This window comes from Scyliorhinus torazame, chromosome 4 (genome assembly GCF_047496885.1).
Source record: "Scyliorhinus torazame isolate Kashiwa2021f chromosome 4, sScyTor2.1, whole genome shotgun sequence".
Lineage (NCBI taxonomy): Eukaryota > Metazoa > Chordata > Chondrichthyes > Carcharhiniformes > Scyliorhinidae > Scyliorhinus > Scyliorhinus torazame.
In genome coordinates this window covers 117,021,009-117,036,929 of record NC_092710.1, presented here as the reverse complement: position 1 = coordinate 117,036,929, position 15,921 = coordinate 117,021,009, and the positions used below count along the sequence as shown (strand labels likewise).

Below are 15,921 nucleotides of genomic sequence, written 5' to 3'. Positions count from 1 at the left end.
AAGCCAGAGATCACTTTGTTGACCTGTTTAAAAAAGGATTGCGGAATACAGATGGGGAGACATTGAAACACGAACAGGAATTTCGGGACGACCGTCCTCTTCACCGTCTGCACCCTCCCAGCCAGTGACAACGGGTGCGCTTCCCATCTACGAAAATCGTCCTTCATTTGGTCTACTTGCCGGGCCAGATTTAATTTATGCAGCCGGTCCCATTCCCGTGCCACTTGAATGCCTAGGTACCTAAAGCTTCGCCCTACTAATCTAAATGGCAGCTCCCCAATCGCCTCTCCTGTGCCCTCGCCTGGACCGCAAACATCTATAAAAATGAATATTCAAGCACATACAAACGATAATGGACAGGACAATACCATATGGCCCATTCAGCCAGTCCCACACAACTGTGAAACCTAAGATCATAAGAATGAGAAGAAACAGTAGGCCATTCGGCCCATTGAAACTGCATAGAATTTTACACTCCCCCAGGCTGGTTCTGAGACGGGCGGAGGGAGCCTAAATTTGCTTGGACGGGAGTCCCTCCAGGATTTCACCCAGACTCAACGTGCAGACTCAGCACAGACAACATGAACATGATCTATTTATCCTAACTCTCTGTTCACTGGGCGGCACGGTAGCACAGTGGTTATTACTGTTGCTTCACAGCGCCAGGGTCCCGGGTTCGATTCCTGGCTTGGGTCACTGGCTGTGCGGAGTCTGCACATTCCCATTGTGTCTGTGTGGGTTTCCTCCGGGTGCTCTGGTTTCCTCCCACAAGTCCCGAAAGGCATGCTTGTTAGGTGGATTGGACATTCTGAATTCTCCCTTTGTGAACCCGAACAGTAGCCGGAGTGTGGCGACTAGAGGCTTTTCACAGTAACTGCATTGCAGTGTTAATGTAAGCTTACTTGTGACAATAAAGATTATTAGTAGTAGTAGTACTTCCTCAGTACTGTCCCCCTTTGGCACTCCCTTTGTATTTCATGTGATGGAACGGTGAAGCTAAATTTGTTGAAACTCTCGGTGTTCTCTGTTCCTTTGCCCTTATTGTGTCCTTTATTCCCACACTGTGTCCTCTTATCTCTACTACCCTTGCTCTGTCCACTATTACTTATGACCTCATTTTATCCTCATTGTTCTCTCTTGTTGCCCTAACTATCCCCACTATTCTGGCTACCTTCACTGAGTCTTTTTTCCCCATTACCCTTGCTGTGTCCTCTATTCCCAGAATACAGCTATTGGTCTCACAGATTATAGACACATTGTTGTATTTATCTCAGATTTCCCTTAATCCTGTTAGCACATCTCAAATTCTCAGTTCTCAGGGTGAACTCACAAAATTTATTTTACCTATTTGTCATCCTCTTACAGCTTTACAAATCGAGCATTAATTTCTCTGTGTGCAATCAATAATCATTTCACTTGGTTATTCACTGTTCCACATACCCATGGCAACCATTTCTTTATAGGTATTAACTGACAATGCAGATATTACAGAACAAAGGAATGTGCCTGGGGCTATTAACAGCTGCTGAGCACCAGTAATGTTGTGATTACTTAGGGAATATTTCGGTACGAGCTGACAGATTTCAAATAAACACTGGTTGTATTTTCTCAGTTGCATCAATAAATTAAAATGCCATATATAGTGTATTTAGCTGCACTGTCTGGTACAATACTGGCACAAACAGACCAGAAAAGCCCTGGATTCAGCCCTGTATTGGGCTAAGCAAATTGACCTCTGCTGAAAAGGGGTAATTTGAACTCAGTGTGCTGGTACTCGGGGTTCGGAGAAAGGATAGCCACAGTTCCTCCTCCTGATTGCCATCCAGTGACCACTGCTGAAAGATGCAGAAAGATGCCACAGAAACATTTAAAAGGCAATTGGATATTTACTTGAAGAGTTGTAATTTTCTGGGTTTTGGGGAAAGGGCTGATGTGTGGGACTAAATTGGTCATCTTTCAAAGGGCCCATACAGTGATCATCAGTTGGAAGAAAGGAGCTCTTCCTATGTTGTTCTATCCTGTGTTCGCCCTCCTATTGCCTTCGCAATGGTCTTTATTATGTTGTTCTCACCGTCTCCTCTCTCCTGTTGACTTCGCTGTGTAATCTCCGCCCTTGCTCTCATTCTGTTCTCTATTCCTGCTGCTCCGCCTTGTCTTCTCTCCTGTTCTCCTCGCTGTGTCCTCTATTCCAGTTTTCCTCATTGTGCCCTTTATTCCAATTTTCCTCGCTGTGTCCTCTATTCCTGTTTATCTTGCTTTGTCCTCTATTCCTGTTTCTCTCGCTATGTCCTCTATTCCTGTTTCTCTCACTGTGTTCTCTATTCCTCTTTCTCTCGCTATGTCCCCTATTCCTGTTACCCTCACTGCGTCCTCTATTCCTGTTGCCCTCACTGTGTCCTCTATTCCTGTTGTCCTTGCTGTGTCCTCTATTCCAGTTTCTCTCGCTATGCCCTCTATTCCTGTTTCTCTCACTGTGTTCCCTAGTCCTGTTTCTCTCACTGTGTTCCCTAGTCCTGTTTCTCTCGCTGTGTCCCCTATTTCAGTTACCCTCACCGTGTCCTCTATTCCTGTTGCCCTCGCTGTGTCCTCTATTCCTGTTGCCCTCTCTGTGTCCTCTATTTTATGTTGCCCTCGCTGTGACGTCTATTCCTGTTTTCCTCGCTGTGTTCTCTATTCTTGTTTCTCTCGCTGTGTCCTCTATTCTTGTTTCCCTCGCTGTTTCCTTTAGTTTTGTTGCCTTTGCCATGTCCTCTATTCTTGTTTCCCTCACCGCGTCCTCTATTCCTGTTGCCCTCGCTGTGTCTTCTAATCCTGTTGCTCTTGCTTTGTCCTCTATTCCTGTTGCCTTCATTGTGATGTCTATTCCTGTTTTCCTCGCTGTGTTCTATATTCTTGTTTCTTTCGCTGTGTTCTCTATTCTTGTTTCTCTCGCTGTGTCCTCTATTTTTGTTTCCCTCACTGTGTCCTTTAGTTTTGTTGCCTTTGCTATGTCCTCTATTCCTGTTTCCCTCACTGTGTCCTCTATTCCTGTTACCCTTGCCATGTCCTCTATTCTTGTTTCTCCCACTGTGCCCTCTTGCTTGTTGCCCTTCGAAGTGTACTCTCTTCTGTTTCTCTCACTGTGTTCTCTTTTCCTGTTTCCCTCACTATGTCCTCTCTTCTGTTGCAGGGTTCACACAGTGTTTCCCTGTCATTTTCCTACTGGGACTTCTTCCACAAATTAACACTTTTTTCACATACTTGCTGGAACAAATAGACATGCATATCTTTGGGGGATCTGGTACGTATCAGACAAGTTTTCTTTTCTGTTTTTCATTCAATTTTCAAATTTAAAAACTTCAAATATTTCAGACTGAAATGTATATTCCTGGTTGGAATCTAATTTAAGGTACATGTTTATAAGCAATTGATTGTTAATTGTGTAGCCATCTGGGATGGCCACTTACAATAAGAAACATGGACGGTCGCAAAGCATAATGGGAAAAATGGACAGTGTAAGGTTCAGGCAGGCTCAGAGCCTGAATGTATATTTGTGAGCGAAGAATCCAGACAGTATCGAAACCCCAACCGATTAGCATCTTGATGGCCCAACCGATTAGCATCTCCGTAAGACAAAAGACTGATACTTGAGCAACCGATACAATCCCAGACATTTCGGTGCCATCCCTGTACTCAGGAAGCGTAGACAACAGGGTCAATGACCGCTTAATACACGCCCAGCCATCAAGGCACCCACCCCTTTATTGGCTCAGATCGAACACAGTGATCAAGAATTATCCAATTAAGGGGGTCCAAACCGAAGCGCCCAAAAGAGCGTGAAAATCCCCAAGGATAAAGAGAGAGACCGCCATGCGTTCGGTCTCTCTTGGACATGGCGCTCCGGCAACGTCTACTTCCAATTGCAGCACCACCAGAAGCAAGTTCAAGTTCACCGCCCGCTACCAGACGGATGAGCCCAGCTGAGCTGCAGTTACTTCTACAGACCCAATAGACCCAGATTCGAACAACGGCCACTGTTCCTCTGACCTGAGCCGGGTGCCTGAAGTTAAGTACAGGTTGTCATAGTTGATAGGTGTAGTTTAACTAATAGTGTTTATGTTGCATGATAATTGTGTGTGTAAATAAAGTACCCTTGAACTTGAACTAACTATCTGGTGTTTGGCTCTTTGATCGATATCTGGTTGAACCTTGTGGTGATATCATTTGATACCTGGCGACTCTGAGCAATAGAAAGAAGGGCAACCTTATTGTTTGCCATATTTATAGCAGGGAAAAAAAGGCAACAGTTATTGCCGGCATCTGACGGGACTCGACCCAGAAGTGACTGTGTCATCCGAGAGAACCCACAAAACGATTGAATTAGAAATCCAAATTGGCAAAGTAAAAGAAACCACAAGCGTAAGACCAGTATCGATCAAACCTCCAAGATTCGGAAGTGAGTAATTTGCATGCGTACTAACAAGGGATATAAGGTAACCTCGATAGATTTTGTTGCGTGAAACTTTCGGGAGTTGCGTAAACCGGAAAGTAGCTTGAGCCGTACCAGAGTTTGCACCACCGTTTTATTCCCCCTTGTCCCAAATTCCCGGTAGAGACAGAGATAATCGTAGAGATGGCAATGAAGGCAATGGAATGCCTTATGCATCCACAAGAGCCCGAGGTCACAGCGACCAACAGAGCAGAACAGTGTCCCATGTGGGAAGAAGAGATTTGGAAATACCTAAAGGGGAAAGGATGGCCCCTATGGTCTGAGTTTTGTGCGAATGAGGAAACGGGTCCTGGTAGCTTAGGACAAACATGGTGGGATAATCTGACCGAGATCCACAAGAAGAATTTGAGTAGAGTTCGTAAGCCGATGGCAATCGTGTCCTGCTTGGCACAATTGCGTGGCACAGAGGAGGTCGTGAGGACGCTCTGTAGACAGCTTGAGGAGAAAGAGAGGAGTAGAGAGGGAAATGTTAGCGAGTGTGAGAGAATAAACGAGCAACTCAGAGAGCAGCTGGCGGTGACGGACAAGGAGATGGCTGATGTCAAACGGGCACACCAATCTTGTCTCGCCCACCTAAGTAACTTTCAGATTCAATACGATAAGGCCTACCAGGATACGCAATGTGCGGTTTTGGTAAGAGAGGAAACGGAAAACCGAGCAGAACAGTTGAGAAAACAATGTGAGGACTTAAAAGCAGCCCTACGAGCACTCCGCAGTTCCACCACGGAACAGAGGCAAAGTTCGGTGGGTCATGCCAAGTGCAGGCAGCAAATTGAAATCACTGCTATCCATTCAGAATGGGTTCAGAGATACCTTTGGCCCACAGTTAGATCAGGAAGATGGCCCCGATTGGCAGGAACTCAGTTAAACGGCCCAACGATATGTAAACGAGACAGAAAGTCAGAATAGAGCCCCCAAGGCCCCGAAAAGGAAAGCACACGCACCACCGACTGCTCAGGCAGCACCCAACCCAGTGAACCCCAGCACCACGCAACGTAGAGTAACAACAGAAGACCAACCCGATTTTGTGTACACCACCCCATTAACCATCACCCAGTTAAGAGATGCCCGCGATAAAATTGAGACTTTTCACCCCACGTCAGACCCACACCACTTTTTTGAACGAGTTAGGCAACAGACCATCATGTACGGTCTGGACGAGCAGGAAGAAGTAAAACTCATTGTAATGAGCCTTGACCCATCTGTTAGTTCAGCCCTTCCCGACCCACAAAATGTAGGAGGAGGTAGCCTCCAGGATATGAAAACAGCCATCTTAGATGCCGTTGGCTACAATAGAGGAGATCCAGTAGAAGGACAACCGGTGTAGACAGAAAAAGGGAGAGCATCAAACAGCATTTGCTGGAAGCCTCTGGATCCACTTCACCGCAGTATTCGGTGATATAGCCCGCGCCCATTTATCGGTAGACAAATACGGCCAAATGGAACCGTATTCTCGTCTCCCACACCACGGAGGCAGATGAAAGACATGTGCGAACTACGACCCTTCAGAGCCAGCACACAATGAAGTGTGGGTACTGAAGCGATTATCTAGAGCTTGGGAACAGTCCCTACAGCAAAAGACAGACCAGGAAAGAGTAGACGCCAACATGAATCCAGTAAGGGCACACCAAGACCCCACATGGGTAAATGAAGGCAGAAGTAACACACAGCATCTTAAAGCGCAGGAATGCTACAATAGTGGACAGAAGGGACATTACGCCCGAGAATGCCAAGCCCCCTCGAAACAGCAACGGAATCAGCCCACAAATGCCCCCCCATCCAATGCCAGACCCATCCACAGCGTTAGTGCCCGAGCAGATAATTTGGCCATAAATGGCCCCGATTGACGGTGTTCGGACTCCCCAACTTGGGTCTGTTTGGGTCTCACTTTGGGATAAGTCCGGAAGACCGGTAGTTGCAGGCACAGTCCGGGGACACCCAGTCGAGTTCCTTTGGGACGCAGGAGGGTCCCGAACCACGTTAAACTCCTCCACGATGTATCAGCGAGATATATAGCCCACTACAGACACCATCACCCTTAGTGGCTTTACAGGTCACCTCCAGCAGGACGCATTACAGCCCCTGTGGATATCCAGATCGGCAATATCAAAACGAAGCACTCAGTCGTTTTGGTAGATTTACCCCAGACAGCAGAACACATCTTAGGAATAGATTTTATGAGCTCACACAACCTTTCTTTCGACCTGTAAATAATTGTGTGTGGAAAATGGCTAGAGCAGCACGAGCCCCCGCCACGCTCATTGTAGGAGACTACGTACACAGGATTAGCTCAGTGGGAGGGTACTGGTTTGATCCACAAACCATTACCACAGACAAAACAGTTAGAGAAGTCTTGAAGAGACATAAAGCATTGTTTGCCCAACACAAGCACGATTGCGGTAAAATCCCAGGAGTGGTCAACATTACTGGACCCGATCCTAAGCCCAGAAACAATACTGTTTTCCAAAGCAAGCCGAGGGAGAGATAGCTAAAGTAATCCAGAGTTTATTGGACCAAGGAGTAATTTGGCCCGTAGTATCAACGAACAATGCCCCGATTTGGTCTGGAAGAAAATCAGATGGTTCATGGCGACTGACCATCGATTATAGTGAATTAAACAAAGTGACTCCGTTAACAACCCCTACCGTTGCCACGATCCCAAGACCATGTTAAAACAGGGACTCCAGTCAACATTTTTCACAGTTTTGGACACTAGCAAGGGCTTTTGGTCCATTCCATTGGACAAAAAGTGCCAGTACAAATTTGCGTTCACTTTCCGGGGACAGCAGTACATGTGAACATGCCTTCCACAACTCCCCCTCCATTTTTCACAGACAATTGGCGAAAGGATTAGCAAACTTTTCCCGACCCGAATGCCTCGTTCAGTATGTGGACGCTTGCTCCTACAGACTGACGCCAAGGAAGAGCACATTTTGCTACTTTCGGAATTATTAGGACTCCTAACTCCTTAGGTGGGGTTGCTGGGTTACGGAGATAGGGTGGATGTGTGGGCTTAAGTGGGGTGCCCTTTCCTAAGGGCCGGTGCAGACTCGATGGGCCAAATGGCCTCCTTCTGCACTGTAAATCCTATGTAAATTCTATGATTCTAACAGAAAATGGATGCAAAATTAACCCCAAAAAAGCCCAAATCCTCCAGGAAAAGGTCACTTATTTAGGTACGGTCATCACGCATGGTAAGCGTGAGATAAAACAGAAATGGATAGATTCAATCGTAAAATTGCCCTTGCCCCAAAATGTTACAGCACTCCGGTCATTTTTAGGACTGGTTTTTAGGAAAGCAGCCCCACTTTCCGAGCTCCTTAAGAAACAGGCCCCATGGAAATGGCTTCCACAGCACACGGATGCCGTAGATGCATTGAAACACGCCCTAAGCACAGCCCCTGCTTTACAGGCACCAGACCCACACACTAGAGGTAGCGACCACCGACTGAACCCTTTCGGCCATACTCCTACAGGAAAGGCACGATCGTTTAGGACCCGTAGCCTATACTTCACGAGTTTTAGATCCAGTAGAGCAGGGATTTTCAGCCTGCAAAAGGTACCTGCTCGCAGTTTTTTGGGCTGTACAATACATCTCATACATAACAGGACTCAACCCCGTAACCATTTTGACCGAGCACACCCCGACACAGCTTTTATTAGATGGTAGACTAAAAGACGGCACAGTAAGCCAAATTCGAGCAGCGCGCTGGACCCTACTCCTACAAGGACGCCACAGTACGGTAAAACGGACAAAGACGCACACGTTTCTGGCCGACAATTTACAATATGCAGGAACCCCACATGAATGTGAGATCATTGCAGCCAAGCACAGCACAGGCCCCTGTGTTCCCAAATTGGTGCCGAAAAAGACAGGCATCAGACCACAGACGACCCAGCCCACAGACAAAGCTCTAAAAATTTATGTAGATGGCTCCTCCACAGTTCTAGATGGAAAAAGGATCACAGGATATGGTATTTATGTAGAGGACGCGCAGGGACGCGCTTCAGAGGGAATCTCGTTAAAGTTGCCTGGACACTTAGGTTCGCTGGCAGCCGAGTTAGCAGCCATTGCTTACATTGTGCAGCACTCAGATTAATTCCCGACCCCAGCAGGCATATATTCAGACAGTTTGTACGTCTGCAATAGCTTGACAGAATTCCTGACCCTGTGGGAATCTAGAGGATGTATATCTGCCGACGGAAACCCCCTACCCTCAGTGCCATTACTAAAACACATTCTCCAGACAGTGAAAGACGGGATCATAAAAGTTAGAAGCCACCACTGTTCCTCCCCACCCGGTAACGTGAAAGCAGACGCCCTAGCAAAAGCAGGCTCATGACATGGACACTTCTGGCAACCCCCCGAGAGTGCCCCAGTACACACGGTTCAGGTCTCACAGACCAATGATTCAAGATTTAGCCCAGGCACAAAAAGAAGATGATAAAGGAAATTTTGAAAGGAGACTTCCCAGCTTCCTATGATAAGTTAGCGATCCATGAGGGAATCGTTTTAAAGGATGGTATTTATGTGGTCTCCATCCACGACAGGAACCAGATTATTTGCCAATTCCATGACGGACACGGACACCAAGGGATAGAATCCACCTTTGCCCACTTCAGACCTCTCTGCTGGTGGCCCGATTTAAAAAAACTATGTAACCCATTACATTGAGAATTATTTGATTTACGCCCAGAACAACCCGGACAGATATGCAAAGAAAGGTCAGCTAAGACACACCCGCTCTGTTAATGGCCAGTGGACGAACTTGCAGTTAGACTACATTGGTGTTCCCCCCAACATTGTCGAGTTCGACAGGATGCACCCCCATACCCTCATGACCGGACGACTCATGAAGGGTACCGAGTATTTATTTGGACTTGATTTGGCCAGCCCCGTAGTCACCACCCTTACCCACAAAAAAGCGGTCCAAAACATAATGGAGAATTTTAAAGCAGCACTGCTCCCTGCAGCTGTTCGACTAGGCGCTAGGAGAAAGCAGAGTAAGGCCTGCTTTGATAAGACAATACACCCGATAGAGTATACAGTTGGAAAGCAAGTCATGATCTCCCTGTACAATCCTAGTTCATTCCTCTCCCCCAAATTTGCAGGACCCTACTCAATTTCCGATAAAGTAAGCCCCTCAGCTTACAAGATCACATATCCTAATGGAAAATCAGGATGGTTCCATATAAACCAGCTTAAGGTTCATGGAACGCAGTGCAGCCACTCACACCACCTCTCACTGGCAATGGCAGACAATGAAGACCCGCCCACTGACAACCCAATCCAGCCCTCCCCCAGCCAGGACAGCACGTCCACAGACACGACCTTGACTCCGCCTCCAAAGTCCCATTTCACCCTCACACTTGATTCGGCTGCTAGCGATAGCGACAGCGAAAGCACAACAAATGCCCTTGATATTCCCGACCAATGGAAAAACAGACCAGGCCCCAGTCACTACAGCCCCAGTGACACCGACCACGATATGTTCAGCCCCTCAGACACAATCTATTTGCCGTCACCAGAACCGGACCCACCACCCGACGACAGCGACACCACCCTGGCCCCCACCGTCCTACAGAATACGAAACAATGGCACGGGACAATTCTTATCGTCTGACAAGGAACAAAGAGATGGATCCCACATCGGCCCACGCCGCATTGGCACTAAAACTCCAGGCACGAGTTTGGCACCCGGGAGATGGTGATGACTCAGAGTCTGACTCCCACCATGGTAACCCCTTTGAGACCCATTTTGGAATGGAACCTTGAGGTGTCCAGATGATGAGAGTTTTGTGAGGGCCACGAAGAATCCAGCACGAGTTTTAAGGATACAAAGAAATAACATTTATTTACAATAACACATATATATATGACAGCAGCAGCAACTTCCCTTGCTGCACACTCCTTCCTGCTGTTTCCAAACTGGCCAGCTTTATTTATACTTGGAGTTTACTAATGGTTTCTCCGCCCCCCTCATTGGGGAAGCTCATACTCCCACAGGATTGTGGGATTGTCATTAGTCCCCAGCCAATGGTAAGTAGGCAGGTTATAACAGAGAAAGGAACCGATTGAGATTTACGGTGTCCTACTCCCTGATGGAACTTGCCCGCTTTCTTCTTTAGTTTTAATGTTGAATGTTCTCTCTCTTGTATGACTTTGTCGATCTCATGCAAGTTTCTTGATACAGTTATGACTACTCCTTTGATGCCACATGACAGTTAAAGGAACAAGTTTGCTGAAAGTCCATAAATATTCAAATTCTGACTGTTCTTGTAAGGTCACTCAGGCAGTGGAGTAATGGCACTTATCCCCGCCCTGCCTGAGGACCCCCTATGTATTTGGTCAGCCAAGCTCGGGTAGTGGAGCAACGGCACTGACCACCTCCCTACCCGGGGATTCCACCCATTCTTGCCCTGCCGCGGCTCATACGCACCCCATTCGGAAAATTCTTTTTGAATCTCTTTTGCTGTTCTTTTTTTTAAAAATGTGGTTTAAAGAATGCACTTTGCCACAACTTTTGTTTCCTTTCCGGTGACCCTTCGATTGCTATCCCCCACCTGCTCTTTACATGTTAAAACACTTGGTTGAAACAATTTTGCACTGGACGGGGAAATTGTCCGCCCACTCAGCCCATCAAACACAGGCTGTGAGAGTGCTCGCACTGTGACAGAATTTTTTTTTTCCGAATGTCTTGGGTGGGATTCTCCCAACAGGAGTCTTAAGTGCTGATGCCGGAGTAAAAACCGGAGTGTTTTACTCTGGCGTCGGCGCCTTTTCCCAGACCACTTTTCTCCCCCCTCCGTGGGGCTAGCAGGGGCGTCGCACGATTTATAGGGGCGGGGCCTCGGCACGGCACCAGAGACCCGGTGTCGCGTAAAAGACGCGGCGCCTTGGGTCCTGCGCATGTGCAGTTGGGCCGGCGCCAACTAGCGCATGCACGGTGGCCGTCCTCCCCCAGGCCGCCCCGCACAAACATGGCGGATGGATCCAGACTCGCCGGCGGAAGAAAGGTGGCCCGCCGACAGAGAGGCCAGCCCGCCGATCGGTTGGTCCCGATCGCGTACCAGGCCACTCCGGAGGCCCCCCCAGGAATGGAGCCCCCCCCCCCCCCCCCCACAGGCCGCCCCCCAAGCCGGCAGCGACCAGGTGTGGACGGCGCCAGCGGGACTAGGCCGTTTACGCACGGCCGCTCGACCCATCCGGGCCAGAGAATCGGCGCTCGCCGTTTGTGGCGATTTTCTGAGCGGCCCGGCGCGATTCCCGTGGCGCTGGTTTCGGGAGGGGGTGGGAGAATCGGGGGGGGGGGGGGGGCGTGGCGCGATTTGCGAGGCTCCCCGGCGATTCTCCCACCCGGCCGGGGGGTGGGTGTGGGGGGAGAATACTGCCCTATGTCTCCCAAATGGTTGTTTAAAAAGTAAAAATGAGGGAGTCACATTTGGTGATGTTTCTAAATGGGAAATTGATGTTAAGGAGAAACAGACAGACAAACGTGATATTAAACAACAAGATAATAACAGATATTATGCTTGTACCCCCAGGAAGATACAAATACACCAGAAGACAGAGGAAGACACAGACAAGATGAAGACGAACCTGATGATCTGCATCATGATCGTCGTTGGATCAATACAGTTGCGCGTGTGACCCGCCCCTACACCTCACCACACAGGCCCTAAACATGACCACCCAACACGCTACCCCTAGCCCGGACACTACCCCACACACAGACACAGCCACGGATACCCCCACATGGTGTATAGCATCATACACAGTATAACTCTCATACACAGTAGAAGCCCTATTGATTATCGCTATACTTTGCAGTGTCATCCAGACGATCAGACTTCGGAAATGGCGAAGGAGAGCCTCCCGCTCTCCAGTATACACACTCAGAGGCCCTTTCCTCGGACTCTAGCAAACCCCACACTCTTTCTGAACTTTTCCTCCCGAATAAATTCTGCTGTTTGTTTTTTTAATAAAGTTACTTTCTCTGTAAATTGACATTAGTGTTTTTAAAAAAAATTTTGTTTTGTTTTTTTATTCTCCTTTTTCACATTTTCTCCCACATTTACATCCATCAACAATAAACAATAATCAGCAAGATATGTCAGTCCCCATAATAACAACGATCCCATCTACCCACCAACCCCCAAACCTCAACCCGCATGTTTACATAAACAAATGACAAAAAGGAATCAGGGATTACCCGTAGTCACCCTTAATCTTACACAGCTCCCCCCCCCACCCACCCCCACCCCAGGTCTCCAGCTCCTCCCATCCACTGCCTCTTATAAAACTCCTCCTCCCAACCTCGGTTCCTTCCCCCCAACTTTCCACCCCGGCTAGACCACTCGGACCCTGTTCTGCCAGGCTCCGATGGCCGCAGCCCCTCCCCCCACCTCACTCCCGTTCACTGGCCGGCTTAAACCGGCCAGCGTGGAGGCCCCCGCCCGGGTCCCTTTCCCACTTGCCCGGCCCTAGGAAAGCCCAAAGATCCCCTTTTAGCACACAAATCCCGCATATCCACCTACACCCCAAAGAACCCTCATTTCGAGTGAAAGTCCCGTCCCTTCCCTTGTCCAAATATATACCACTTGGCCCCTTCAGTCTCTACACCCGCGCGCAGTGATACAAAAAAGAAGAAAATACAGTCATGAGGTTACATCGGCACATGGCCATTCCTCAATTTGTCAGTTCCGCCACAGTCCTTCTGCTTTCGCAAACTCCTCCGCTGCTTCCGCCGTTCCAAAATAAAAGTCCCTGAGCTTGTAAGTCACCCTCAGCTTCGCTGGATATACAATGCCGCACCGCACCTTGCTAATGTACAGTGCCCTCTTCACCCGGTTGAAGGCAGCCCACCTCCTTGCCAGCTCCACCGTAAAGTCCTGGTATACAAGTATACCAGCTCCAGCCCACTGCACCACCCGCTTCTGCTTGGCCCAGCTCAGGACCTTCTCCTTCACACTGTACCTACGGAAGCACAGAGTCACTGCCCTTGGCGGCTCACTCGCCTTTGGTACAGGCCTCCACGACCGATGAGCCCGATCCAGTTCATATCGGGAGGGATCCTCCCCCAATAGTTTTGCCAGCATCGCGGCAAAATACTCAGTCGGCTTCGGTCCTTTAACTCCTTCGGGCAGCCCCACAATCCTCAAATTCTGTCGCCTGGATCTGTTTTCCAGGTCTTCCATTTTTCCTCGCAGATCCTTGTTAGTATCCATCACCTTCCGCATCTCTTTCCCCATCGAGGCAAGTTGATCACCGTCTCCTCCACTTCCTTCAGCACCTCCCCTTGCTCTCGCACCTCCGCCACTGCGCTCGCCACCTCCGTCCTCACCGGGGAAACCGCCTCCTCCACCAGCACACTCAAAACCTCCCTCATCTCCTTCCTCATCGTCTCCATGCATTTCGCAATCTGCGCCAACTGCTTTTCAAATTCCGCAGCCATCACCTTAGTTATTTCTTCAGCCGTAAGCAGTTCGGCCTTCCCTGGTGCTCCAGCCTCCATTTTCCTTGGTGACCCCGCGGTGACCTTTCCACTCCCCGACGGACCTTCAGCTGTTTTTTTTCCGGCCATTTTCTTGCTCACCCTCGACATTTTTCTTTGGTTTTTTTTCCTCCTGTGTCTTCACTGTGCCTCATCCGTGCCTTCTCCCTGCTTCTGCCGCCTCCGTGGACCCTGGGACGGGCTTAAAGCCCCGAAAATGCCGTTCCCGAACGGGAGCCCTCCATTGTGCAGCCGCCTCCCGCCCGCCGTCACCGGAAGTCCCCACATTAGTGTTAAGTAGGAATGTGATTGTTTATTTTGTACTGTAATATAAGTTCTTTGGTTATTAGATAGCAGCATGAGTGTAGTTTAGTTAAGGACGGTTAGAGGTTCCCCTTGTGTGTAAAGAAACTGATATGTATATTTGAATGTTATCGTGCCCCCTTAGAAGTTTTAGAGATATGTGTTGTATTAGGGAAAACTTAGGTAAATGTTTCGACCCATAGTTCAGAGTAGGGTAGAACCTGTCCTTGATTGAGGGTGCACGGCATACCAGAGAACAGGAGAAGATTCAGTAGTGTGATCCTTCACGCTTTGTGTTGAGGATCAAGAGGACGGACTGTAGCCATCTGGGATGGCCACTTACAATAAGAAACATGGACGGTCGCACAGCATAACGGGAAAAATGGACAGTGTAAGATTCAGGCAAGCTCAGAGCCTGAATATATATTTGTGAGCGAAGAATCCAGACAGTATCGAAACCCCAACCAATTAGCATTTTGATGGCCCAACCGATTAGCATCTCCCTAAGACAAAAGACTGATACTTGAGTAACCGATACAATCCCAGACATTTCGGTGCCATCCCTGTACTCAGGAAGCATAAACAACAGGGTCAATGACCGCTTAGGACACGCCCAGCCATCAAGGCACCCACCCCTTTATTGGCTCAAATCGAACACAGTGATCAAGAATGACCCAATTAATGGGGTCCAAACTGAAGGACCGCCCAAAAGAGCGCGAAAATCCCCAAGGATAAAGAGAGAGACCGCCATGCGTTCGATCTCTCTTGGACCTGACGCTCCGGCAACGTCTACTTCCAATTGCAGCACCACCAGAAGCAAGTTCAAGTTCAACGCCCGCTACCAGATGGATGAGCCTAGCTGAGCAGCAGTTACTTCTACAGACCCGATAGACTCAGATTCGAACAACGGCCACTGTTCCTCTGACCTAAGCCAGTGCCTGAAGTTAAGTACAGGTTGTTATAGTTGATAGGTGTAGTTTAACTAGTAGTGTTTGTGTTGCATGATAATTGTGTGTGTAAATAAAATACCCTTGATCTTGAACTAACTAACTGGTGTTTGGCTCTTTGATCGATATCTGGTTGAACCTTGTGGTGGTATCATTTGATACCTGGCAACTCTGAGCAATATAGTATAGATATCCAAAGAAAGAAGGGCAACCTTATTGTTTGCCATATTTATAGCAGGTAAAAAAAGACAACAATTGTTCTTGGTTGCCACGAATTTTGAATACATTTTCCACAAAGCCTGTTTAAATAACACACCACCTGTTTTGATGAGTAAAATAAATGAGTGAGCTGATATGACATAGGTTGCCATGGGTTAGGGAGAGAAATGTTCATGGCTTGGTCTTAATTAGCACTGAGGAGGCCCTTGTGTGTAAAGAAACTGATATGTATATTTGAATGTTATCGTGCCCCCTTAGAAGTTTTAGAGATATGTGTTGTATTAGGGAAAACTTAGGTAAATGTTTCGACCCATAGTTCAGAGTAGGGTAGAACCTGTCCTTGATTGAGGGTGCACGGCATACCAGAGAACAGGAGAAGATTCAGTAGTGTGATCCTTCACGCTTTGTGTTGAGGATCAAGAGGACGGACTGTCAAGTGTATGGATTTCAGTGGACGGCAGGAATTGAC

The 15,921-nt window shown here is 48.2% G+C and overlaps 1 protein-coding gene across 1 annotated transcript in view; it reads left to right on the top strand.

Moving 5' to 3' along the window:
* LOC140411422 (pecanex-like protein 2) overlaps window positions 1-15,921 on the top strand; it is a 429,375-nt gene that overhangs the window by 141,870 nt on the left and 271,584 nt on the right. The window contains exon 15 of the mRNA XM_072500529.1: window positions 3,170-3,280. Coding sequence (XP_072356630.1) covers window positions 3,170-3,280 — 111 coding nt within the window. The remainder of the gene's footprint in view (window positions 1-3,169; window positions 3,281-15,921) is intronic.